A 27,380-nucleotide genomic window follows, 5' to 3' on the forward strand; every position below is an offset into this window, starting at 1 on the left:
ATGACAGTACTATACAGAAACAGCATCTCAAATGGCACCCTATACCGTAGTATAGGCACTGATTTTGACCAGGGCCCATAGGGAATAGGGTGCTCTTTGGGACGTAGCATGAGACTGTTGTGAACATGTCCAGTTGGAAGCCATGATGAGCGTGTTCCAGATACTGCTAAACTTCTGCTGAAGAGAAAAGTCATGCTGGCCCTTAGGACCACTGTATCTGACCGTATCCCACAGTCCTCTCTGCTACGCCACCCTCTGCTCCACTCCGCACCGACTTCTGAAAGGAAGAGTGGGCTTCTTAGAATTAACACATGCTAGATTGACTGGTAGGGGCACCCCAGACATATTTAGGCAGGGGAAGGAGGTCGGCATAGGGAGGAGAGGCGAGGCAGGGAACGAATGGAGCCACTGGAGGGCGGCATACGAGGGAGGTGTAGGGAGGGAGGCGGATGTGAGGGTGGAAAGTAGGCAGATAGAGTAATTGGGAAGCATTTATTCCCTGGGTGGAGTCAGTGTGGAGAAGCTCAGTGCAATGTAACAGAGAAAGCTGTGTCTGCTCAGTATAATGTAACAGAGAAAGCTGTGTCTGCTCAGTATAATGTAACAGAGAAAGCTGTGTCTGCTCAGTATAATGTAACAGAGAAAGCTGTGTCTGCTCAGTATAATGTAACAGAGAAAGCTGTGTCTGCTCAGTATAATGTAACAGAGAAAGCTGTGTCTGCTCAGTATAATGTAACAGAGAAAGCTGTGTCTGCTCAGTATAATGTAACAGAGAAAGCTGTGTCTGCTCAGTATAATGTAACAGAGAAAGCTGTGTCTGCTCAGTATAATGTAACAGAGAAAGCTGTGTCTGCTCAGTATAATGTAACAGAGAAAGCTGTGTCTGCTCAGTATAATGTAACAGAGAAAGCTGTGTCTGCTCAGTATAATGTAACAGAGAAAGCTGTGTCTGCTCAGTATAATGTAATGTATGAAGTAAAGAGTTTTCTCCTCTCAACGTGTCTTCTCTGAAATCCCACAGGGAAACGTAAGAGTTGGAGTGTGGATTAGTTGTTTAGGTTTCTCTTAAGAGTGTAACTATCTCTGTTACATTTGATTCATTTAGCAGATCGTCTTATCCAGAACCACTTACAGGAGCAGGAGCAATTAGAATTAAGCGCCTTTCAATTGGTTGGCTCAGGTATTCAAACAAGGAAACCTTTCGGTTACTGGCCCAACACTCTTAACCGCTAGGCTACCTGACGCCCCTGTTACATGATGCCATCATGTGTTGTCATTCTGTCTGTTGTGTGAAAAGCAGGTAGGGATGGATGCAACTGACAGATGGACACCATGTACTCTGCGTCATGTATCCGTGCCAACCATAACACAACAACCATCTCAAAGGAAGTTATTACTGTCACATGTAACGTCAGTGTAAAATATGTCAAATAGGTATTTACTCCTGAAACCTTGCATCAACAGTGTGTTTGTTTTCTCAGCTATAAATCAAATGTGTTCAGAACAAAATGTTACAAATAGTTTCTATTTGTATAGACTACTAGATATTTTTGGTGTCCTTAACACTTGGATGTCAGTAAGTGATCACACACTCCTGTAAATTGACTCATGACTGTAATGTATCTCTTCTAGCTACGTCACGTCAGCCTATGACTGACAGAGAGGATAGGCAGACTGTGGTTCCATGTCTCATGACTGTAATGTATCTCTTCTAGCTACGTCACGTCAGCCTGTGACTGACAGAGAGGATAGGCAGACTGTGGTTCTATGTCTCATGACTGTGTAATGTATCTCTTCTAGCTACGTCACGTCAGCCTGTGACTGACAGAGAGGATAGGCAGACTGTGGTTCTATGTCTCATGACTGTGTAATGTATCTCTTCTAGCTACGTCACGTCAGCCTGTGACTGACAGAGAGGATAGGCAGACTGTGGTTCTATGTTTCATGACTGTGTAATGTATCTCTTCTAGCTACGTCACGTCAGCCTGTGACTGACAGAGAGGATATGCAGACTGTGGTTCCATGTCTCATGACTGTAATGTATCTCTTCTAGCTACGTCACATCAGCCTGTGACTGACAGAGAGGATAGGCAGACTGTGGTTCCATGTCTCATGACTGTAATGTATCTCTTCTAGCTACGTCACATCAGCCTGTGACTGACAGAGAGGATAGGCAGACTGTGGTTCTATGTCTCATGACTGTGTAATGTATCTCTTCTAGCTACGTCACGTCAGCCTGTGACTGACAGAGAGGATAGGCAGACTGTGGTTCTATGACTCATGACTGTAATGTATCTCTTCTAGCTACGTCACGTCAGCCTGTGACTGACAGAGAGGATAGGCAGACTGTGGTTCTATGACTCATGACTGTAATGTATCTCTTCTAGCTACGCCACGTCAGCCTGTGACTGCCAGAGAGGATAGGCAGACTGTGGTTCCATGTCTCATGACTGTAATGTATCTCTTCTAGCTACGTCACGTCAGCATGTGACTGACAGAGAGGATAGGCAGACTGTGGTTCCATGTCTCATGACTGTGTAATGTATCTCTTCTAGCTACGTCACGTCAGCATGTGACTGACAGAGAGGATAGGCAGACTGTGGTTCCATGTCTCATGACTGTGTAATGTATCTCTTCTAGCTACGTCACGTCAGCATGTGACTGACAGAGAGGATAGGCAGACTGTGGTTCTATTTATTCAGCCCATCAGAAACAATTAGAAGGGTTTTGGCTGCTGTTGGACCTGCCTGCCCAGGCACCTATGACATGTGGGAAACCGTATCTGCGTCCCAAATGGAACCCTGTGGGCCCTGGTCAAACATAGTGCACTATATAGAGAATAGGGTTCCATTTGGGGTGCAGCGCTTGTTCTCCTGACCTGCTGCATGGGGAGAATGTGATGATTCAGGGCTCGTTGTATAGATGTCACATCAATGTGGTTCTCCTACTCTGACCTGACTTAGGAACAGGCAGGTTATTGAGCAGGAGAGGGAGAGAGAAAAGGAGAAAGGGGGGAGAAGAAGAGAGGGGGAGGGTAAGAGAGAGCTGGAGGGAGCGAGAGAAGGACAAAATGTGGGGAGAAGTAGAAAGAGGGAGGGATAGAGTGAGTGAGACCGGCATTACTTAACCTGAGTTAGTCTGATGCATAGGCTTTGGCTCAGCAGTCTAACACAGCATTGTGGTGTGCAGGAAGAGACCTGGGTTTGAACCCAGTCGGTCATATAGGGTGGGTCTCAAAACGTATCCTATTCCCTAAGGGCCCTCGTCAAAAGTAGTGGACTATATAGGGAATAGGGTGTCATTTGGGAAAGGCACGTGAAGTATGAATAAAACAGCAGAGAGAGTTGGTCCTGTCCAGATACAGAAGGTGTGAAGTAGGAGCAGGTGGTCATGGTAACGTCCTGTGGTGTGAACAGTGGGCCTGGCCCAGGGCTCACAGACCCTTCATCCTTCGGTTCCATGATGTAAGACTGGTCCACGTCATAACGTAGAGCTGCACAACCTATAGAGGGTTGACACGTCATAACGTACAGCTGCACAACCTAGAGAGGGTTGACACCATGCCATAGAGATGCACAATCTAGAGTGGGTTGACACCATGCCATAGAGCTTACCATCTAGAGAGGATTGACACCATGCCATAGCGCTTACATTCTAGAGAGGGTTGACACCATGCCATAGAGATGCACAATCTAGAGTGGCTTGACACCATGCCATAGAGCTTACAATCTAGAGAGGCTTGACACCATGCCATAGAGCTTACAATCTAGAGAGGGTTGACACCATGCCATAAGAGCTTACAATCTAGAGAGAGTTGACACCATGCCATAGAGATGCACAATCTAGAGTGGATTGACACCAAGCCATAGAGCTTACAATCTAGAGAGGGTTGACACCATGCCATAGAGCTTACAATCTAGAGAGAGTTGACACCTTGCCATAGAGATGCACAATCTAGAGTGGATTGACACCAAGCCATAGAGCTTACAATCTAGAGAGGCTTGACACCATGCCATAGAGCTTAAAATCTAGAGGGTTGACACCATGCCATAGATCTTAAAATCTAGAGAAGATTGACACCATGTAATAGAGTTTAAATTCTACAAAGGGTTGACACTGTGCTATAGAGCTGCACAATCTAGAGAGGGTTGACACCATGCCATATAGCTTAAAATCGAGGGAGAATTGATACTGTGCCATAGAGCTGCACAATCTAGAGAGGTTTGACACTGTGCACAATCTAGAGAGGGTTGACACTGTGCCGTAGAGCTGCACATCTAAAGAGCTGCACAGGGTCGCAGTAGTATTAGCTTTTATTTTTTCCTTGCAGTCAAAGACTGAATTGTATCTAAATGTACTGTATTTACACACTGGATCAGTCCAGATTTCATACAAAACTGAAGTCAGGGTTTTGTTCATGTTCATGTTCTGGGGTGCATCCCAAATTGCTCACTATTCCCTATATAGAATAGGGTACCATTTGGGATCCACCCAATGTTGTGGTGTGTCTGCAGGTGAGGTGAGCTAGGTCTGTCAGTCTGGCCTCGTGTGGGGAGCTGGCTGCTTCAGGGAGCAACATTCATTACATCTAGGAGTTCTTCCCTAAACACTAAACTCTCAGTGACAGGCCGTTGTGTAATTGTCCTGCTGTCTGTCTGCGCGGCAGGAGCTACGTCCACTCCATTCTCTCTCAAGGAGCCACTCTCACGCTCTCAGATAGGGCTGAGGCTGGGGTACAGTATTGTGGCTACATAGTACTAGAGCTGGGGTATAGTACTGGAGTTGGGGTATAGTACTGCGGCTGGGGTATAGTACTGCGGCTGGGGTATAGTGATGGGGCATAGTACTGGGCTCTGGGTATTAGGGCTGGGGTTGTGGTATAGTACTGGGGTTGGGGTATAGTGATGGGGTTGGGGTATAGTGATGGGGTTGGGGTATAGTACTGGGGTTGGGGTATAGGGCTGGGGTATAGTACTGGGCTCTGGGTATTAGGGCTGGGGTTGTGGTATAGTACTGGGGTTGAGGTATAGTACTGGGGTTGGGGTATAGGTCTGGGGTATAGTACTGGGGTTGGGGTATAGTACTGGGGTTGGGGTATAGTACTGGGGTTGGGGTATAGTACTGCGGCTGGGGTATAGTACTGCAGCTGGGGTATAGTACTGCGGCTGGGGTATAGTGATGGGGTTGGGGTATAGTGATGGGGTTGGGGTATAGTACTGCGGCTGGGGTATAGTACTGCGGCTGGGGTATAGTGATGGGGCATAGTACTGGGCTCTGGGTATTAGGGCTGGGGTTGTGGTATAGTACTGGGGTTGAGGTATAGTACTGGGGTTGGGGTATAGTGATGGGGTTGGGGTATAGTGATGGGGTTGGGGTATAGTACTGGGGTTGGGGTATAGGGCTGGGGTATAGTACTGGGCTCTGGGTATTAGGGCTGGGGTTGTGGTATAGTACTGGGGTTGAGGTATAGTACTGGGGTTGGGGTATAGGTCTGGGGTATAGTACTGGCGTTGGGGTATAGTACTGGGGTTGGGGTATAGTACTGGGGTTGGGGTATAGTACTGCGGCTGGGGTATAGTACTGCAGCTGGGGTATAGTACTGCGGCTGGGGTATAGTGATGGGGTTGGGGTATAGTGATGGGGTTGGGGTATAGTACTGCGGCTGGGGTATAGTACTGCGGCTGGGGTATAGTACTGCGGCTGGGGTATAGTGATGGGGTTGCGGTATAGTGATGGGGTTGGGGTATTGTGCTGGGGTTGGGGTATAGGGCTGGGGTATAGGGCTGGTGCATAGTTCTGGGGTTGGGGTATACGGCTGGCATATAGTACTGCGGTATAGTACTGGGGTTGGGGTATAGGGCTGGGGTATAGTACTGGGGTTGGGGTATAGTACTGGGGTTGGGTTATAGGGCTGGCGTATAGTACTGGGGCTGGGGTATAGTACTGGGGCTGGTGTATAGTACTGGGGTTGGGGTATAGTGCTGGGGTTGGGGTATAGTACTGGGGCTGGCGTATAGTGCTGGGGTTTTGTACTGGGGCTGGAGTATAGTGCTGGGGTTGGAGGTATAGTACTGGGGCTTGCATATAGTCCTGGGGCTGGCATATAGTACTGGGTTATTGCACTGGTGCTGGGGTATAGGGCTGGGTTTGGGGTATAGTACTGGGGCTGGGGTATAGTACTGGGGTTGGCATATAGTACTGGGGTTGGGGTATAGTACTGGGGTTGGGATATAGTACTGGGGCTGGGGTATAGTACTGGGGCTGGGGTATAGTACTGGGGTTGGGGTATAGGGCTGGCATATATTACTGGTGTATAGTACTGGGGTTGGGGTGTGGTACTGGGGATGGGGTATAGTACTGGGGCTGGGGTATAGGGCTGGCATATATTACTGGTGTATAGTACTGGGGTTGGGGTATAGGGCTGGCATATATTACTGGTGTATAGTACTGGGGCTGGGGAATAGTACTGGGGCTGGGGTATAGGGCTGGCATATATTACTGGTGTATAGTACTGGGGTTGGGGTATAGTACTGGGGTTGGGGTATAGGGCTGGCATATATTACTGGTGTATAGTACTGGGGCTGAGGTATAGTACTGGGGTTGGGGTATAGGGCTGGGGTATAGTACTGGGGCTGGGGTATAGGGCTGGCATATAGTACTGGGATTGGGGTATAGGGCTGGCGTATATTACTGGGGCTGGGGTATAGGGCTGGCATATAGTACTGGGGTTGGGGTATAGGGCTGGCGTATAGTACTGGGGCTGGGGTATAGGGCTGGGGTATAGTACTGGGGTTGGAGTATAGTACTGGGGCTGGGGTATAGGGTTGGGGTATAGTACTGGGGTTGGGGTATAGTACTGGGGTTGGGGTATCGGGCTGGGGTATAGTACTGGGGCTGGGGTATAGGGCTGGCGTATAGTACTGGGGCTGGGGTATAGGGCTGGGGTATGGTACTGGGGTTGGGGTATAGTACTGGGGTTGGGGTATAGGACTGGGGTTGGGGTACAGTACTGGGGTTGGGGTATAGGGCTGGGGTTGTGGTATAGTACTGGGGTTGGGGTATAGTGATGGGGTTGGGGTATAGTGATGGGGTTGGGGTATAGTACTGGGGTTGGGGGTATAGGGCTGGGGTATAGTACTGGGCTCTGGGTATTAGGGCTGGGGTTGTGGTATAGTACTGGGGTTGAGGTATAGTACTGGGGTTGGGGTATAGGTCTGGGGTATAGTACTGGGGTTGGGGTATAGTACTGGGGTTGGGGTATAGTACTGGGGTTGGGGTATAGTACTGCGGCTGGGGTATAGTACTGCAGCTGGGGTATAGTACTGCGGCTGGGGTATAGTGATGGGGTTGGGGTATAGTGATGGGGTTGGGGTATAGTACTGCGGCTGGGGTATAGTACTGCGGCTGGGGTATAGTACTGCGGCTGGGGTATAGTACTGCGGCTGGGGTATAGTACTGCGGCTGGGGTATAGTGATGGGGTTGCGGTATAGTGATGGGGTTGGGGTATTGTGCTGGGGTTGGGGTATAGGGCTGGGGTTGCGGTATAGGGCTGGGGTATAGGGCTGGTGCATAGTTCTGGGGTTGGGGTATACGGCTGGCATATAGTACTGCGGTATAGTACTGGGGTTGGGGTATAGGGCTGGGGTATAGTACTGGGGTTGGGGTATAGTACTGGGGTTGGGTTATAGGGCTGGCGTATAGTACTGGGGCTGGGGTATAGTACTGGGGCTGGTGTATAGTACTGGGGTTGGGGTATAGTGCTGGGGTTGGGGTATAGTACTGGGGCTGGCGTATAGTGCTGGGGTTTTGTACTGGGGCTGGAGTATAGTGCTGGGGTTGGAGGTATAGTACTGGGGCTTGCATATAGTCCTGGGGCTGGCATATAGTACTGGGTTATTGCACTGGTGCTGGGGTATAGGGCTGGGTTTGGGGTATAGTACTGGGGTTGGCATATAGTACTGGGGTTGGGGTATAGTACTGGGGTTGGGATATAGTACTGGGGCTGGGGTATAGTACTGGGGCTGGGGTATAGTACTGGGGTTGGGGTATAGGGCTGGCATATATTACTGGTGTATAGTACTGGGGTTGGGGTGTGGTACTGGGGCTGGGGTATAGTACTGGGGCTGGGGTATAGTACTGGGGCTGGGGTATAGGGCTGGCATATATTACTGGTGTATAGTACTGGGGTTGGGGTATAGGGCTGGCATATATTACTGGTGTATAGTACTGGGGCTGGGGAATAGTACTGGGGCTGGGGTATAGGGCTGGCATATATTACTGGTGTATAGTACTGGGGTTGGGGTATAGTACTGGGGTTGGGGTATAGGGCTGGCATATATTACTGGTGTATAGTACTGGGGCTGAGGTATAGTTCTGGGGTTGGGGTATAGGGCTGGGGTATAGTACTGGGGCTGGGGTATAGGGCTGGCATATAGTACTGGGATTGGGGTATAGGGCTGGCGTATATTACTGGGGCTGGGGTATAGGGCTGGCATATAGTACTGGGGTTGGGGTATAGGGCTGGCGTATAGTACTGGGGCTGGGGTATAGGGCTGGGGTATAGTACTGGGGTTGGGGTATAGTACTGGGGCTGGGGTATAGGGTTGGGGTATAGTACTGGGGTTGGGGTATAGTACTGGGGTTGGGGTATCGGGCTGGGGTATAGTACTGGGGCTGGGGTATAGGGCTGGCGTATAGTACTGGGGCTGGGGTATAGGGCTGGGGTATGGTACTGGGGTTGGGGTATAGTACTGGGGTTGGGGTATAGGACTGGGGTTGGGGTATAGGGCTGGGGTTGTGGTATAGTACTGGGGTTGGGGTATTGTACTGGGGTTGGGGTATAGTACTGGGGTATAGAACTGGGGTTGGGGTATAGTCCTGGGGTATAGTACTGGGGTTGGGGTATAGTCCTGGGGTTGAGGTATAGGGCTGGGGTATAGTACTGGGGTATAGTTCTGGGGTTGTGGTATAGTACTGGGGTATAGTCCTGGGGTTGGGGTATAGTTCTGGGGTTGGGGTATAGTACTGGGGTTGGGGTATAGGGCTGGGGTATAGGGCTGGGGCTGGGGTATAGTACTGGGGCTGGGGTATAGTACTGGGGTTGGGGTATAGTACTGGGGTTGGGGTATAGTTCTGGGGTTGGGGTATAGTACTGGGGTTGGGGTATAGTACTGGGGTATAGTTCTGGGGTTGGGGTATAGTACTGGGGTTGGGTTATAGTACTGAGGTATATTACTGGGGTTGGGGGTATAGTACTGGGGTTGGGGTATCGGGCTGGGGTTGGGGTATAGGGCTGGGGCTGGGGAGTGGGCTGTGCCACCTATGATGTCAGAACTCCAAGTCAACATCAGCTCCAACTCAACAGCTATGTTGGACATGTATCATTATTGCTATTCTGTGTATTTCTCTTCCCCTTTTACGCTTAGCAGAGGAAACCACACTTCTGTCCACTAGAGAGCAGTGTAACCTCAGTCAAATACAGTCAAACCTGGAGGCTACTGCTTATAATGTGTGAAACAAAGAGGGTCAAAACTAGAAAATAAGACAGATATGAAGATATAAAATCTATAGACGTGATGATAGAGACAGACTGTTTGTGTGAGACTGGTCTTAGACTGTCTGTCTGTAGACATCCTGTTTGGTATACAGTCTATGGACATGAACCTGGTTGTCACCCTTTTGACTGTTGTCTATACCTTCTCATCTGACCTCTTTATTGTGAGGGGTGATGTGTGGGTTACTAGTGTCATGAGGAAGAGTGGATCCAGGGATTAAACCCTGGTTTCCAGGGAAGAGGCATATTTGACTGGACCCTGAAGAATTACCACGAGACCATAGGCTCTGTACCAAAGAGCACTTTTTCTAACAAGATGTGTCTGCTGCTGTAAATGTGTTAAGAAATGATTGGTGAATGGTTTGGAAGTCTGGAAGTAGTGAGACCCTCAGCTAGAGTTCCAGAGTCTTATTCAATCAATTCAGGTGAGACATGACAGCACAAATATCATGACAGCACAATATTTTATTATTTAGTTCCTGTGAATCTTTCCTATGTTTTTACTGTCATTTTAAAACGTTATGATTTTTATTGTTGTGTTTTTTTGTCATCATCATCATCATCACTGATATCTTGATCATATGCCTTAAAGCTATTACAATATACAGTAATTATGTTCATCATCATAATCATCACTGATATCTTGATTATACTGTATGCTTTAAAGCTATTACAATATACAGTAATTATGTTCTTCATCATCATCATCATCATCATCATCATCATCACTGATATCTTGATTATACTGTATGCTTTAAAGCTATTACAATATACAGTAATTATGTTCTTCATCATCATCATCATCACTGATATCTTGATTATACTGTATGCTTTAAAGCTATTACAATAGTCAGTAATTATGTTCATCCTCGTCATCATCATTGTTTATGTCTATGTATGTATTTATTTGTGTTGTCCATGTCTTTGTGTTGTGTATGCACTGAGCACTGAGCTGTCCACACTTATCTTTTTAGGGTCAAAGAAGAACAAAAGCCTCAGCCGGCACAGTAAGTAACACATTACCCAGAGTGCTCTAGGCTTTGACACTTCTTCCTGTTGGTCAATGTAGCTTCCTGTCACAGTGGGCCCCGCCCCTTCTCCCCTGATATTGGCTCGCCATGTTGTGTCATTTGCATTCTGATTAGCTTGTAAGGGAGCTTCACCTTCAGGCTCCTTACTTCCTCATCCATGTGTGAACTGGATGCTTCTAGTCAGCTACCTTCCGTCCTGCATTGTATCCAAATCTACCTCTAAACACAGAAACTATCTGATCTATATGAAAACGTTATACTACTCCTCCACTACCACCTTCCTAACTATTGGCTGACCATTCGACGCAATTCCCATTTCCATTGGCTGTAGCTTCTTTCCTGCTTTTATACTTCCTCTCCTCCTCTGTGGTTGTGGATGTGGTTGACTGTTCCTCTTTCTTGGTCTGCTGTGATCACAATGAATGTCCCTGCTAGGCTTCCGTACAGTACCGCCACTCTGACTTTGTGTAAGCCTTGCTGGGTGTGTGTGCTTTAATGGGGGATTCCCTTGTCTCAGCCAGCCCAGACAATGTGTTGATTCTTCATCTTTCTGTGGTGTGGTGTACAGTCACGTTGTTTGCTTACTTATTTGAACAGGTGGTTTAGTCCCTTTAGTGGGATCACTGAGCTGGTAAATAACGTTCTGCAACCTCAGCAAAAGTCCCAAAATGAGAAGGAGCCTGAGCCTGTGTCTGAGCCTGAGACGTAAGTAAGATGTGCACTGTCTGCCCCTGAACCAGACAGTTACTGTAGTAGGCCTAAACATACAGTATGGCTGACTAGTGTGGTCTGTACAACATGTTTGACCTCTGACCTGTCAGATACTGCCAAGAGCATAGGTGGCGCGTGAGTCTCAAGTTTGGGGAAGCTCATTTTCACCATAAAAATTCTCCTTTATAATAAAGCATTCCATGCATCACCACTGTTGCAGATTTGTGTAAGATAGTCTGCTTTTCCCAATGTGATGAGTCGATGGGATAGTCATGCTTTATGCTAATAATATAACTCAATCACTGTTTGGGAAATATATGGGCTTTTATAAACACATTTCATGCAATTCTACTCCACTTTATATGACTGGAGATGTATTTTTTACATTTATTTAACCTTTATCTAACCAGGCAAGTCAATAAGAACAAATTCTTATTTACAACGACGGCCTGGCAAGAGGCAAAAAGCCTTCTGGGCTCGGACAAAAAAACTTTGTAAGCCAAAACGGACAACACAGACAGAAGTCACTGGCAACAGCACAAATACAACAGCAAACAAACAGTGGATGTGTGTGTGTGTGTGTGTGTGTGTGTGTGTGTGTGTGTGTGTGTGTGTGTGTGTGTGTGTGTGTGTGTGTCTGTGTGTGTTTAGTAAAACAAACTTCTTCCTTATATAAGGCATGACAAATTATTGACATGGGGTGACAACTAGAAACAATGACATGTCTCAACAATCTGTTCCTCCTCCAGGGACACCAGGTCATTGAGTTTTATGTTGTCTTGGAGGGAATTCCATGACAAGGGGGCTGTGTAATGACAGGACCTTTTTCCATGCTCAGTTCAAATTTCCGTGACTCTTAGCCTAAAACAAGATTGAGATCTGAGCTTGTATGTGTTTTTATTTCAAGCTAGAAGAGAGGATAGATAAAATGGTAGTTTTCCTAAAATGACCTTATAAATTAGAACTTGCCAGTGTTGGAGCCTGCGTGTTGCTATTGATGTTCATCCGAAGGATCACAAAGGAGAGTTATATAGACATCTCTGATTGGTGACTAAACGAAGGCCTGCATGATACACGGAGTCAAGAGCCTTCACTGTACTGTAGAGCTTGAGGCTCGCACATGCATAGCTGAATCTTTTATTACGACAAAAATTACAGGGTATCTTAAACTCTGCTGACTGTCAAACAGATCAATACAAATCTATTAGGTCAATACTATCTAATAGGTCTACGAAAAGAGGAGCCAGAAAGACAATATGGAAGAGGAAATGATTGTCCAAAAACGGACCCAATGATAAAGACAGTGAATATGCACACTCACAGGGGATACGGCCGATGCTCCGCTAAAAAAGGTTACTATTCGCTCAAATAAATTGAGAATTTTTATAACAGGCAGATTAGTCTTTTGATGGTGTTCTACATACAAAAATAGCCATTTGCTTTTCCGCCGATGTTTTCACGCGATTGTATTTTGAAATATTGCGATATGCCTGGCTGGGCCTCTCTTTCGCTGACATTCGCAACTCAACAATCATCTATTCGGAATTTCCCGTGCACGCTGCCCAAATTGAGGACCCTTCCGGATATGCGATTTAAACAATCCACAGGTTTTTATTATTTTTAAGAAGCTTTTTGGTGTAGTAATGATTTTATGTATTTTTGTGTAGACTATTCTGTATTAGGCTATATAATTTTGGCAATTAATCCAATTTACTTTAGGATAAACCTTATGGACGCGCTGCCTATGGCCAAGAGTCAAGTCTGCTTTCAAATGATACTTTTGGACAGCTGGAACAAGCACACAATTTTTATTCAGGAAAATGACCATATTCTTTAGGTTTATTTTACTATGGTGAAGAATACAAGAAATTTCATCTATAAAATGCATGATACATTTTTGGATTAAGTGACAGCCATTTACATTTAAAACTGTAATAGTGCTAAAATAGGAACAGATTATATCAATATTGCATTGTGGTTGAATAAATGCATCTGACGTGCACTGTGACTGTGCTATATCACAGAAACATGACATCAGATGGTGACATCAATGTTATGTCACCCAGTCTGACATCCACAAGGAACACAATTTTAATCATTTAAAAGGCATGTCTTGATAAAATAACCCACTGAGTTCATACTTAAGGCCAACAGGCAGACACGTATTGAGTTTCCGGTCTTGGCTGGGTCCTGGTAGGGATACTATGTTAGCTCCGTCATACGGTATACAGTAGAGGACAGGGCAGGGCTCATGTTTCGGCCTGTTTATGCAGCCTGTGTTAGTGTGGTTCAGAGGTAAGAAGGGTCGGATAGACAGCCAGAGCTGATACAATGAGCAGCATATGATTACATGTCAGCTGTGTCATGCGCGTTTGACCAGGTTTGACCGAGAGGGAGACGGATGAGGAACGGGAGCCATCCACCAGCTGCCTGAACCTCTCAATATACCCCTCTCCTCCCCCTCTCTCCTCCCCCTCTCTCCCCCCCCCCTCTCCTCCCCCTCTCTCCTCCCCCTCTCTCCTCCCCCTCTCTCCTCCTCTATTTCTCTCTCCTCTGTTTCTCTCCTCCTCCTTCTCACTCTATTCCTCTCCATATTTTCCCTGGCCATCTCCTCCTTTCCCTCTCTTTCTTCTTCTCCCTATCTCTTCCTACCCCTCTCCTCTTCCTAACCCTCTTCCTGGTTTAGAGAGAGTTGCATCTTGAATGGCAGCTCTCTAGTGACTCTCAATAGTGAATCTAGAAGCCTCTATATGCCCACTAAACCAGCGGTTCTCAAACTTTTTGGGGCCAGTAACACCTTTTGCGATAACAAATTCATCAGGGACCCCCCCCCCCCCCCCCCCCCCCCCCCCATAACTCGAGTGAGATAAAAATAGCAAGGAGTTTTACTCCGACTTCGGTAGTGCATGGCCGGACAATCCACGTCTCAGACTGTAGGAAGAAACATCATAAAGACCCACCTCTTGGCATCGGATGTCACGTTCTGACCTTAGTTCTTTTGTTATGTCTTTGTTTTAGTATGGTCAGGGCGTGAGTTGGGTGGGTAGTTTATGTTCTTTTTTCTATGTTGTGGTTTTGTGTTTGGCCTGGTGTGGTTCTCAATCAGAGGCAGGTGTTGTTCGTTGTCTCTGATTGAGAACCATACTTAGGTAGCCTTTTCCCACCTGTTTTGTGGGTGATTATTTTCTGTTCTGTGTTTTGCTTCACCGTTCAGGACTGTTCGTTTAGTAGTTTTCTTGTTTTTGTTCAGTGTTCAGTATTCTTATTAAAACAATATGGACACTTACCACGCTGCGCATTGGTCCTCCTCTTCTTCCACCCACGACGAGCGTTACATCGGAGACCAAAAAGTTGCAGTTTTCAAGCTAATTTCTTGCCGTTTTAGACATTTTGTCATGGAACAGAGAGATGTTTTGTTGTTACAGCATCTAAGCTAATATCCTGCAATTCTACACATTTTGCCATGAGACAGAGAGAAAACGTAGCAATTTTAAAGCTTAAAGCTGGATTCCTTAACTGAAGCAATAACAAAGCGGTCATTCCGCCTCTGTTTTGGTAAAACGCTGGGTGATGGGCCTGGAGAAATGGAACCACTCTCAAATTCAGAGATATAGCTATGGATGCAAGGACTGACCATCCATGATATCAAAACGATAGTTTTACTAATGTTCTGAGGCTATACAGTGTTTGTTTACATTTACATTGTTTACAAACATTGGAGTAAAACAAGCTGTTTTGTGTTCTGATGGGCTAAGACAGTTGAACTAAACTCATGAGGCATTTAGGAGTTATATTCTTCAAGACTCAATTGGTATATCATGGTATTCCATACCAAAAATGAATGTAGCAACTAAGGATTCTAGTTTTAAAGTACAGTGCATTTAGGTAAAAACATCATTTTTTTTGCAGAATACAGGAACACAATACATATAGTATGAAGTAGAAAACATTTTAATTGGTGGGGCACTGTGGATACCAAAATCCCTGGTAGCCTCCCAAGCCCATGTGACCCAGGGTTAAGAACACAAGTTGTAGATGAATTATATTTTATTTTATTGCATTGTATTACACCATCTGAACTTATTCCACGGATCCCTTGGCCCAAATTGAATCTGTGGTTTGAAGTATTATTTTTTTGTGTGTCTGGCGTCGGACCCCATTTCAAGAACCCCTGCCCTAAACAGCAGACACTGCTACCCAATATGCACATACCATTAACAAGTCTTCTATCTGTAGACTTGTTCTGGTGTCTGTGTGTTTGTCTGTGTGTTAAACAACACCACACCACCACGTCCCAGGTCTAATCTGTGTTCAGTATATAGTGACAGTAGTAGCCCAGTGTTCATTCAGAGTGGGCAGAGCAGCGTGGCAGTGTGACACAGAGAGGTGCCCTCCAGGGTTCCGTCTCTATCTAGTGTTCAGCAGGGTGATCGTCATGAGACAAGGCCCAGCCACATCGAGTCACGCGCCAATTACATTTGGGATCTAAATAAAAGGCCTGTTTGTGGGAAAGAAGAGGCAGCATGTTTATCACCTACGCGACACCAGGCCATGCATACGGACGGTAAAAATGATAGCTCTGGTTAATAATTCACGTGACTAATGAATGTTGCAGGGGAAAATGTGGAGATGAAACCAATTCTAAATGCCATATCATGAAGTCAGCCAGGGTTTTAGTTTCTAAGGATACACCCGATTGACATGTGTCATACAAAATGCATGCTGGTCTGTCTGTGTGAGGTAGCGTTTCAGGGTCCTCAGGTCCGATTGGACCTGTCATGTGTGGGTGCATTGGGAGAGTATAGACAAAGATGACACTGAATGTACATCTAGTGTTTTGAGCAGGCGGTGCAGATTAAAAGAGAATGTTGAGCTAAAAGCTTCCTTCCAAATGACCCCCTTTTCTTTATTGAGCACCCTTTTCCCACAGGGCACTAGTCAAAAGTAGTGCACTGTGTAGGGAATAGGATGCCATTTGGGACGTATACAAAGTCTTTTGAAGGGTTGAAGGGTTGTTTCAGTAATCCACATGGAGGCCTACTCAATAGTCTGATTCCTCTGCACTGTCTAAAGGCACTGTTAGCCCGATGGTTGGATGGATGCTGTAGTGTAGGCTACCCAGTCATGATGTTGTTGCTGTGAAAAACAGATGTGATGTGTTCTTTCCATTGAAGTGTGGGCATTGACATTTGGAGGGCTGTATTAGCTTACGTCTCGGGCCCCGCCCTGAAATAGAAACACAGGTACAAATGATTCATTAAACGCCGGGAACCTGAGTAAGTGGAATTAAGTTAGGCTTTTAAACTTGCGATGCAAACTCTATACCTTCCTACCTGGCCCGCCTTGTTTCAGTAAAGATGGGTGCAACTCTATGTGAATGTAGATCTATAGTAACAGTACAACAATATGCAATGCAGAACATACAAACATTTCTCTGACAGTTGTGTGTAACAAACTGTAGGTTATTTGGTTGACAAAACCTTTTGGTTACACTTTCTATAAGTATATATAATCAAGGCCATTATAAAGCATGTTCCTCATAGAAAGTGTTCCCTACATTTCTCTTAGAAAGGAATCAGAGCTACATACGCTGCTTTGCTGTCTACCAACACTAATGGACTTCACACAACATCCTGCAGTTAGCTACAGCACAAAGACATCTGAAATGACTTCCTATCCCCTGAAGTGCATTGTTATACTCTGACGAAAGTAGTGCACTTTAACGGAACTAGGGACTAGAGAGCCATTTAGGACAAAGTTTCTGTTCTGAACTGATCTTTTCCTAACTGCGCTCCTCTCTTGCTTCCTTCCTTGCAGGAAGTTGCACCAGCAGTTTGAGAGCTACAAGGACCAGGTGAAGAAGATGGGGGACGATACGACCCCGCAGACGGGGACGACAGGAGAACCCCAGAAGAACCCCAATGACTCTCCTACCTGCGGGATTTGCCACAAAACCAAATTCGCTGACGGGTGCGGCCACCTCTGTTCATATTGCCAAACAAAATTCTGTGCTCGGTGCGGAGGACGAGTGTCTCTGCGGTCAAATAAGGTGAGGAGGTTGAGCCTAGCTACCTCTGTTTGTCTGTGTCTATTAACGCACGCACACACACACGCACACACACACACACACGCATGCATACCTGGAAAAATGTTTTGTAGTGATTGTCCTCTTGTAAGATTACAGTGGGAAGGTGGAAGTAATTTGTCAATACAATTCGTTTTCTACAATCACATGCAGGCCAGTCCAGTCCAGCTGTCGTGAGAGAGTTTTTTTTTGCTGATACTCTCTCTCTTGGGTCCCAAAAATAGCCTGACTAGTACATCCATTTCTGTCTCAAATCAAATCCTCCACTGGGTTATGAAACATTAGTGTGAAATCAGAAACTGGGCCTCAAGACAGATACAGACAGTGGTGCAGCTCACAACAGATCCCTACTGACGATCTTTACCATATAGCAACTCCTACCAATGTTTCTCCCATTCATATTCTCTGCATGACTGTGAATCTGGTGAGGGATGATTCTAGATGCAGTGATTTCTTCAGGTCTTGTTTTTAGCATGGCGTCAGGTAGCCTAGTGGTTAAAAGTGTTGGGCAGGGCCTCCCGAGTGGCACAGGAGTCTAAGGCACTGCATCGCAGTGCTAGCTGTGCCAGCTGTGCCACTAGAGATTCTGGGTTAGAGTCCAGGCCCTGTCGCAGCCGGTCGCGACCGGGAGGACCATGGTGCGGCACACATTTGGCCCAGCGTCGTCCGCGTTAGCCTTGTCAAGGGATAGGGACCTTATCTCATCGCGCACTAGCGACTCCTGTGGCGGGCCGGGCGCAGTGCATGCTGACACGGTTGCCAGGTGTTTCCTCCGACACATTGGTGCGGCTGGCTTCTGGGTTGGAAGGGCATTGTGTCAAGAAGCAGTGCGGCTTGGTTGGGTTGTGTTTCGGAGGACGCATAGCCCTCGACCTTCACCTCTCCCGAGTCCATACGGGAGTTGCAGCGATGAGACAAGACTAACTACTACCAATTGGATATCATGAAATTGGGGAGAGAAAAAAGGGGTGAAAAACCCCCAAACATTTGGGCCAGTAGTCGAAAGGCTGCTGGTTTGAATCCCAGAGTCGATATGCCCTTGAGCAAGGCACTTAACCGCAGTTGCTCTGGATAAGAGGGTCTCCTAATTATGTCAAATGTAAATCTCTTTCTTTACCACTGGAGGGAGCTTCACCCCTGGCGTCTCACAACAGCCCGAAATCTCATGTCTGCTGTGTATTACCATGCTGCTCCACTGTCTAACTAACTAACCTTGTTGTGAAATCCTCCTACAGAGTAAGCCTTTACATATTATTATGTGACTGAGTGTTTATGCTTGGTGCCGTCCAATACCCTCACTGTCGGAATGCGATGTGTCAAAGTGTACTAATGTCACTCACAATCTTTCTCCCCGTTCCTTTCTTCCTCTCTCTCTTTCTCTGTCCCTGTCTTCCACTCCCTCTATCTCTGTCTGCTGCATTCCTGCTCTATCGGAATTGCAACAGGAGGACAAAGTGGTTAGCAAATCCTTTTCCAACCTTTTTCACATCTCGACTAAGAAAAGTCTGAATAGAAGCATCGCTCCTTCGCCCCCATGAGATGCTTCTCAGACTGTAATATACACATACAGTACCCTGAACACATGGTTTTTGACCAATCACATCTGTGAGTCAATCATATCATGTTGAAGGCCAGACCAAAATGGAACATATAAAGTATACGTCAGAAAATATATTTCGGTACCTTTGTTCCATTTTCAATGCAAAGTTTGTACCAAATCCCTGTCAAAGTTTCCCCTTAACAGCTCTGACTGAGCTGAGAGTCCACCTCCACTGGACCTTCCGTCCGTCGGCTGCCAAGGCTGCCTGTCTGTCTTTGTTGTTGACTGATTATGGGTGGAGGATGGGTTTCCTCCAGAGTTGTAGCCTACAGATGGTGTTGAGTCGTGGCTGTGGGCTGGCAGGAGGCAGCAGCAGCAGTAGGGTTGGGACAGTGTGATGAGTAGCGGGAGTGTTGGCAGATCTGCCCTGGGATTAGATCAAAGGATAGGAGGATAGGCCCACTGCTGCCCTGCCCACTGTTAGCCTGGTATTGTCGCGATCTGTCTTCTTGGCCATGAAAATACATTGGTTGCATCCCAAATGGCACATGCAGCTAAAGTATTTGAAAGGAAAACAGTTGTTATTACTAGTCTGGATGTGGAGGAGGTGCAGTAGGGGAATGGAGATGGAGATGGATGGATGGTGGGGGTGGAGGTGTACATACGTTCAGTAGATGTGCTGCTGTCTCAGCCAGAGGGACATTGTTTACACAGACACTGCCTCCCCTGTATCTAGTTGCAGGGCTCCAAGCCCTCACAGAGCCCTCAAGGCCAGCTGATCCAGGGGTTTGGTTCCCAGACAGGGCTGGGTGACCAGATAGTTTTTCAACCCAAGTAGGGCGATGTCACTGGGGGCCCGACTGCTGGACCTCTGAGGGCAGGGCCCATGGACCTAAAGGATGTCTCAAGTGGCACCCTATTCCCTATATAGTGAACTACTTTTGACCAGAGCCCTACACATGTTGGACACAATAATGCCCTTTCATGTTTACACACACACGCCGCGTGCACACAGACTCACACCCAACACTCTTCAGAGTCTCATAATAAGAATAGATGTTATGTTATTGCAAGTTCGTTAACTAAGACTATATAGCTCAGTTGGGGATGTTTTGGTCAGCCCAACCACCTGCAGTAGCTTGTCACGTCTGAAAGCTTGTGTGTCAGTCAAAGAGGTGCTTGTGGTGGTGGTGAAATCTGTCCTTTTTCCATCAGTATTCTCTTTCCTTCCCACAACCAGTGGCAGCCGTGATGAGAGATCTCTTGTTCTGTGAAACGGCATCAATATTTACACGCCTCAGTGTCTGGGGCCTCTAACAGAGCTGTTGGACACTGGAATACGATAGGACAGACTTGCTGCTGAGAGTTTCACAGAGAGGCAGGAGAAGAATCAGGAGTGAAGGTTTGAGATGGATTTGAGCTACATTAAACTGAGCCCCGGGATGATTTATTTTCTTATTTAGTCTAGTATAGCCTTTCAGACTCATGGGTATGACAATAAAATATGATATTTTGTTATATATCTTTGCTTGATATTAGCCTACAGTAAAGAGGTGAATGACATCCAGTCTGATAGGACAGTACTGAGGGCCTTTATATGTAACCACAGGTCAGTCTAGTCTCGGCTCAGCTGCTACACAGTAGACAAAACTTACACCAGGAAGGATTTTAGAGATATAGATGGAGCCTTTGAAAGACATACAGTGCACTATGTACCATTTTTGAACCCCCAGAATCCCTCTCCCTCCTCAGTCCTTATAGTAGGACTGTTCAACATTTCAATTCCTCTGATGTTGCTAAAACATGCCTCAGGAATCAAGTCTCCTGAGACCAAGTCATTTGTGATTAACGTGACTTTTGAGGACATCACATGTGCTGTGGTGCTCTTGGCTCTCAACTTTCATTCACTCTGCTGCAAATGAACAGAACTCACACTTATTGGATCTTTCTGGACTCATCAAAGTAAAAATGGCCTAATATTCCAGTGAATTTAGAAGAACACGTTGTTGTGGCGCATCAGAATTAGCTTGGTGAGTCCCTGAGCGTCACGGGCGTGTAAGGGCACACACTGGATTCTTTGAGCACAGTTGGGCCGCCCAGCACCACGGGGGGACGCCCTGCATTTATAATGAGCTCGAATAATCCTCGGTAGCGGGAGACTCACACCCGCATCTATTAGTAATGAAGACTTAACTAGTAGGTCTAATACAGCCGCGGTAAAACATGATTGCTCACTCTTGCACATCTTTCCTCCCACGAAGCTGCTTCTGTATGCTTCTTTTTTGTGTGCCGCGTTTCAAATTTGGAATCCTTTACTGCATTTATGAAGGGGCTGTGTCGTTTTCTATTTGACATCGTGGCAGACACGTATTTTGTTATTTTCTGTAAATAATCTGTTTAGAAAATATTTATGGTTGGATTTTAAGACTGTCTGACTGGGTGGTATTATTTGCAGCCTGGACAAATCACATACATTATTAGCATCGCGTAACCTTCACGCGGGCTACATTGAGCAGAGCTAGCTGCCTGCCTGTTGTCCGACTAGGTACTGTCCGCGGTGCTGAATGGTGTTGAAGGTCGGCGCCTCAGTCTGTCTCCTCCTGATTTTACTGCACGCTGCCCCGTAACATTTCCACCAAATTAGGATTACATACATTGTTTTTCCTGTACGGACACGATGCTTCCCGTCGTTACCATGGGTAAGCTAAATGTAAAATGGATTGTCTTGGCTGCAAGTCATTCAATACGCTGGGCTCACAATCAGCCGTTTGGATACTGCATTTACAATGCACATGTAGGCTATAGACTGTTGTGCACTGTTTGCATAAGTAGTCAGAGTATTTTAATGTAGATGATAATATGACCAATGATGAATGAATTATAGGCTATTATGAATGCCTACATGTTATAAACACCTTGTTATAGTCTGGTAGTCTGAACACGTTTATATGGATGTTTTAGGCTATGTAGTGCTCATTTTCGGTGAAAGTTCTCATTACATCATGTTCTCTGAAATTCTGAATATATATGGTATTTTCTAAAATGTATGTGAAACAGTGAACAGCGCTTTGATAAGCCGACATGCATAAGTAATACCAAAAATAGACTTTGGCTTTGTAAATAATGTCACAGGGCTTAGGGGAGGTCTGTGAAAGACATCTGCCATCTCTCTGTGTGAATCCAGTCTCTCCATTTCTCAAGCCGCTCTCATCTTTCTCTCTCAAGTCTTTCTGAACTTCGGTCAAAATAAAGGGGCATACATTTATGCATCAAGTCTATTATTATTACTGCGCGCCCGACACACTAAATTTAGAACCTCATTCAAATGTGATGCACCACGTGCCAGACAGTGTTTGAGCATGTGAGAGTCGGCTCTTCTTTCACCTCTATTTAGGCTACACGGTTTCATGAAACATACTTTAATACATGTTTCCCTCTGTCTTTTTGAGATCTTTACACACACACATTTAGAAGAATGTGGTATATTTCATCTTAGGTTATATAGGTTATATATCGTTTATCACACGTTTTTAATAACACACATAACAACGCGTGTTGCATGGGGGAAAAGGAGTGCCGAATGATGGATTAGGTTCTGTATGTTTCAGACACAGTCGACTCAAGTGCAAACTCAGTTTCAAAGCCAATATGTTCCCCAGACATGTTTCCTTAAACTATGAGTTTTTAATGAGCTCAGTTAAGTTCAGGCCAGGGGAGACTGGGAGGGAAACAGGCAATATGATACCTATGACAGTCTATTCACCATCACATCAATATTTGACCATGATGCACATCTCTTTATAGTACGTGATATTTTTGTTCTCTGAATGCTATGAACAAGATACAGTAACATTTGATGGTTGAGAATGCATTTAGTCTGAAGGATATGATACCAAGTATGTGTTTTTGTCTCCGAAAGAACAGTCACTATTTGGACTCAAGTATTGCAACAATGGTTGCAATTCTCTTAATAGTTAAAAATGGTCACCATGGTATTTTCATTGTCCTTTAGCTTTGAAGTTTGATAATATCATGCTCCCCTCAACTGTTTTGGTAGGATGTTGTTGTGGTGTAGTGCTGCTTCTTGGCCACAAGAGAGAGGTCATTGACTGAGTATTGGCTACTGGAACATATGCATCAGAAAGAGGCGATTGTCTCCTCCCTCCCCTATTAACTTCACTTTGATGTAGTGTAGCACCACAGGCTTGACAGATAAACAAAGCTCAGCACAAACTGGGATAGCTGAAGGCTGCTCTCTATCTTAAAGGACTTTCAGTCAATGCTGTAAAAGAGTCTCTTAGAAAGTGATGAACATACACTAGATTGGTCATCGAAAGCACCACCACGGCACCGCCCTTGAAATAGGCTATAGCAGTGTTTGGCTGTAGAGATTTGCAACACACAAGGTTGTCTGAACGCTAGGCATGCTCATCTTAGATAGAAGTTATTGATTCAAGTCCAAATGGATTAGATGGATTAAATAGATGGAATAAAATATGGAGTATAATATCTTTGTATGGGACCAAATGCAAATGCGAAAGATGATAAGGATGTATGAACCCACCTTCAGTTTAAATGAAAAAACATTAGATAACAAATGACATATCAATCTAAACAGCTTGATGGTACCCATCGTAACCTAATACAATAGATCAGTAGCATACAGTACCTATGCTCCAGCATACATCAGTAACCCAAAGGTCGCTGGTTTGAATCGCCAAACTGGTAAGATGGAAAAATCTGCAGTTCTGCTCTTGAGCAAAACTGAGGAGCACAACTGCCCCCCGTACGTCATTTAAGGCAGCCCCTCCACACCTCTCTGTTTCAGAGGACACATTTTGGTTGAAGGCATGCAGTTGTGCAACTGACTAGGTATCTCGCTGAGTAAAGATTTTTACACTATTTTAGCGGAACAGTGTATCACTTCAAAAAAAAAAAAAAAATATTGGTCACATACACATGGTTAGCAGATGTGAGTGTAGCGAAATGCTTGTGCTTCTAGTTCCAACAGTGCAGTAATATCTAGCAAGTAATCTAACAATTCCCAATAACTACCTAATACTAACAAATCTAACAAGTAATCTAACAATTCCCAATAACTACCTAATACCAACAAATCTAACAAGTAATCTAACAATTCCCAATAACTACCTAATACCAACAAATCTAACATGTAATCTAACAATTCCCCAACAACTACCTAATACACACAAATCTAAAGGGATGAATGAGAATATGTACATATAAGTATGTGGATGTGGAGCGGCATAGTCAAGGTGCAATAGATGGTATAAGATACAGTATATACATGTGATATGAGTAATGTAAGATATGTAACATTATTAAAGTGGCATTATTTAGAGAGGCATTATTTAAAGTAACTAGGGATCTTTATTAAAATGTCCAGTGATTGGGTCTCATTGTAGGCAGCAGCCTCACTGAGTTAGTGATGGATATTTAACAGTCTGATGGCCTTGAGATAGAAGCTGTTTCTTAACCTCTTGGTCCTAGCTTTGATGCACCTGTACTGACCTCGCCTTCTGGATGATAGCGGTGTGAACAGGCAGTGGCTCGGGTGGTTGTTGTCCTTGATGATCTTTTTGGCCTTCCTGTGACATTGGGTGCTGTAGGTGTCCTGGAGGGCAGGTAGTTTGCCCCGGGTGATGCAACCATTGTGCAGACCACACCACCCGTTATGCAGACCACACCACCCTCTGGAGAGCCTTGCGGTTGAGGTTGGTGCAGTTACCGTCCCAGGCGATGATACAGCCCGACAGGATGCTCTCGATTGTGCACCTGTAAAAGTTTATCAGGGTTTTGGGTGACAAGCCAAATTTCTTCAGCCTCCTGAAGTTGAAGAGGCGCTGTTGCACCTTCTTCACCACACTGTCTGTGTGGGTGGACCATTTCAGTTTGTCTGTGATGTGTATGCCGAGGAACTTAAAACTTTCCACCTTCTCCACTGCTGTCCCTTCGATGTGGATAGGGGGGTGCTCCCTCTGCTGTTTCCTGAAGTCCACCATCATATCCTTTGTTTTGTTGACGTTGAGTGAGAGGTTGTTGTCCTGACACCACACTCTAGTGCCCTCACCTCCTCCCTGTAGGCTGTCTCGTCGTTGTTGGTGATCAAGCCCACTACCGTTGTGTCATCTGCAAACTTGATGATTGAGTTGGAGGCGTGCATGGCCATGCAGTCGTGGCTGAACAGGGAGTACAGGAGAGGGCTGAGCGCACACCCTTCTTACATAGGTATTCTTTATGTCCAGATGGGATAGGGCAGTGTGCAGTGCAATGGCGATTGTGTCATCTGTGGACCTGTTGGGGTGGTATTCAAACTGAAGTGGGTCTAGGGTGGCCGGTAAGGTGGCGGTGATATGATCATTGACTAGCCTCTCAAAGCACTTCATGATGACAGAAGTGAGTGCTACGGGGCGGTAGTCATTTAGTTCAGTTATCTTTGCCTTCTTGGGTACAGGAACAACGGTGGCCATCTTGAAGCATGTGGGGACAACAGACTGGGATAGGGAGCGATTAAATGTGTCTGTAAACACACCAGCCAGTTGGTCTGCACATGCTCTGAGGACGTGGCTAGGGATGCCGTCTGGGCCAGCAGCCTTGCGAGGGTTAAAATGTTTAACTTACCTTAAAACCCCATACCATTTAATTACTTTCCCGAGACAAACCGGGAACTAGAGAAAACCTTCAGGGGACCATGACACAACATCCAATGAACGTCCTAAAAACCTCCTTGGGGACGTTCCCTGGACAAACCGCGAACTACCCAAAACCTCCAGGGGACCATGACACAACGTCCCAAGAACATTCAGGGGACATTCAGGAGACCATGACACAATGTCCCAAGAACATTGTAAAAAGGTCCCCCAGAGAACATTCCCATGGGACTATCATGCAACGTTCTTAGAACGTTCTCAAACCTTTAAGGGACCTAATGGGAACGTCGCCGAATGTCCTCAGGACGTCCCTTGTTTGCTGGGACATTTAGTGGGCTACATATGCCATTTCTATTCCTCCCCTATGTTTGGAGCACTAGGTTTTTTAATGTTCTATATTTGGGTGCAGGTTCAATGACTATGAAATGTGCAAACACAGGGAGAAATGGCCCAGCCTGGGGGGGGCTGTCCCTTCCTCTCCCCTTCCTCCCTCACACCCAGTCCCCCTGACTGCACTCAGCCGTGAAGAGTTAGGCAGTGGGGAAGGAGGGAGGAGGGACTGCAGTCTGGCTGCAGTGAACACACCTCTGGCAATCAGTACAGCTGCTTGACCTGTGTGCGTGTGTGTGTGTGTGTGTGTGTGTGTGTGTTTGGTTTAGTGACTATTACAGATGCTAACAGTCGTCTGTCAGAGTGGGCCAAACTGACGCTCTCTGCTGCATCACTGGATGAACTGTTAGAGCGGACATGCTGTGTGAGTGTGTGTGTGTGCTGACACCACTTCTATGTGACTAAGGAGTAATGGCTTCGACCTAAAACCTTATCATTGAATCATCTCTACTGTGATCAACCACTGCTTATATTTTTCACCATTTTCACTTTTTAGTGCATTAGTCATCCAGATTATGTTTGGGTGCAGACCAGATGCTACACTATATAGTCCTGTATAGGAACGCTGTGTGAGGCGGAGCTAGGCTTAGCATGCCCTGCTCAGTATTCATTTGGCCTGTGTGTGTATGTCTTCCTGGTCTGTTTTGGAATACTAATGTACTATTAGGTATGTGCTGATGAAATAAAAGAGCCCACTGCATGTACAGTCTGAAGCTCAGAATGTGGTTCATTATTGTTGGCAGATTGGAGAACTGACTCTATGTAAATTGCACTTGTGAACAGTAAATAAGTAGGTCACGTCGTGCCATGCTGGCTGATGTACAAGGCTCTCTCTATCTGGGAAAGAACTGCTCTATGTTAAAACACTTCTGAGGGATGAGGCTGTGCAAATAGAAATACTGCTGTGCAAAAGAGCAGAAAAAAAACAGATATGGGGATGAGGTAGGCATCTTGGTTGGATGGGCTATTTACAGATGGTTGCATTTCAAAGATGGTGGTAGAAAAAAAACACATTTTTTTCTTTGTATTTTCTTCTACCAGATCTCTTGTGTTATATTCTCCTACATTCAATTCACATTTCCACAAACTTCAAAGTGTTTCCCTTCAAATGGTACCAAGAATATGCATATCCTTTCTTCAGGGCCTGAGCTACAGGCAGTTAGATTTGGGGATGTCATTTTAGGCGAACATTGAAAAAAAGGGGGCTAATCCCTAAGAAGTTTTAAGCAGAGAGGGAGATTGGAGTAATCAACAGGAAGTGGGACCTGGTGTGGAGGTAGCGTTGTAGCGTGTGCGTGCGCATGCTTGTGACTGGTATGGAGGTTGTGTGTGTGTGTGTGCATGCTTGTGACTGGTATGGAGGTTGTCTTTGTGTGTGTGCATGCTTGTGACTGGTAT

General features: G+C 45.8%; 1 protein-coding gene across 13 annotated transcripts in view; it reads left to right on the top strand.

Annotated features, from left to right (window-relative positions):
* Positions 1-27,380, top strand: part of LOC109901689 (regulating synaptic membrane exocytosis protein 2) — a 230,432-nt gene that overhangs the window by 29,420 nt on the left and 173,632 nt on the right. For 12 of the 13 annotated variants that reach the window (XM_031786937.1, XM_031786933.1, XM_031786943.1 and 9 more), the window contains exons 2-3: positions 17,114-17,345; positions 18,827-18,838. In XM_031786937.1, coding sequence (XP_031642797.1) covers positions 17,114-17,345; positions 18,827-18,838 — 244 coding nt within the window. Of the gene's footprint in view, positions 1-17,113; positions 17,346-18,826; positions 18,839-21,079; positions 21,621-27,380 lie in introns of those variants that run through there. The other variant, XM_031786942.1, reaches the window with a different exon arrangement.

This window comes from Oncorhynchus kisutch, linkage group LG13, assembly GCF_002021735.2.
Source record: "Oncorhynchus kisutch isolate 150728-3 linkage group LG13, Okis_V2, whole genome shotgun sequence".
Taxonomy (NCBI): domain Eukaryota; kingdom Metazoa; phylum Chordata; class Actinopteri; order Salmoniformes; family Salmonidae; genus Oncorhynchus; species Oncorhynchus kisutch.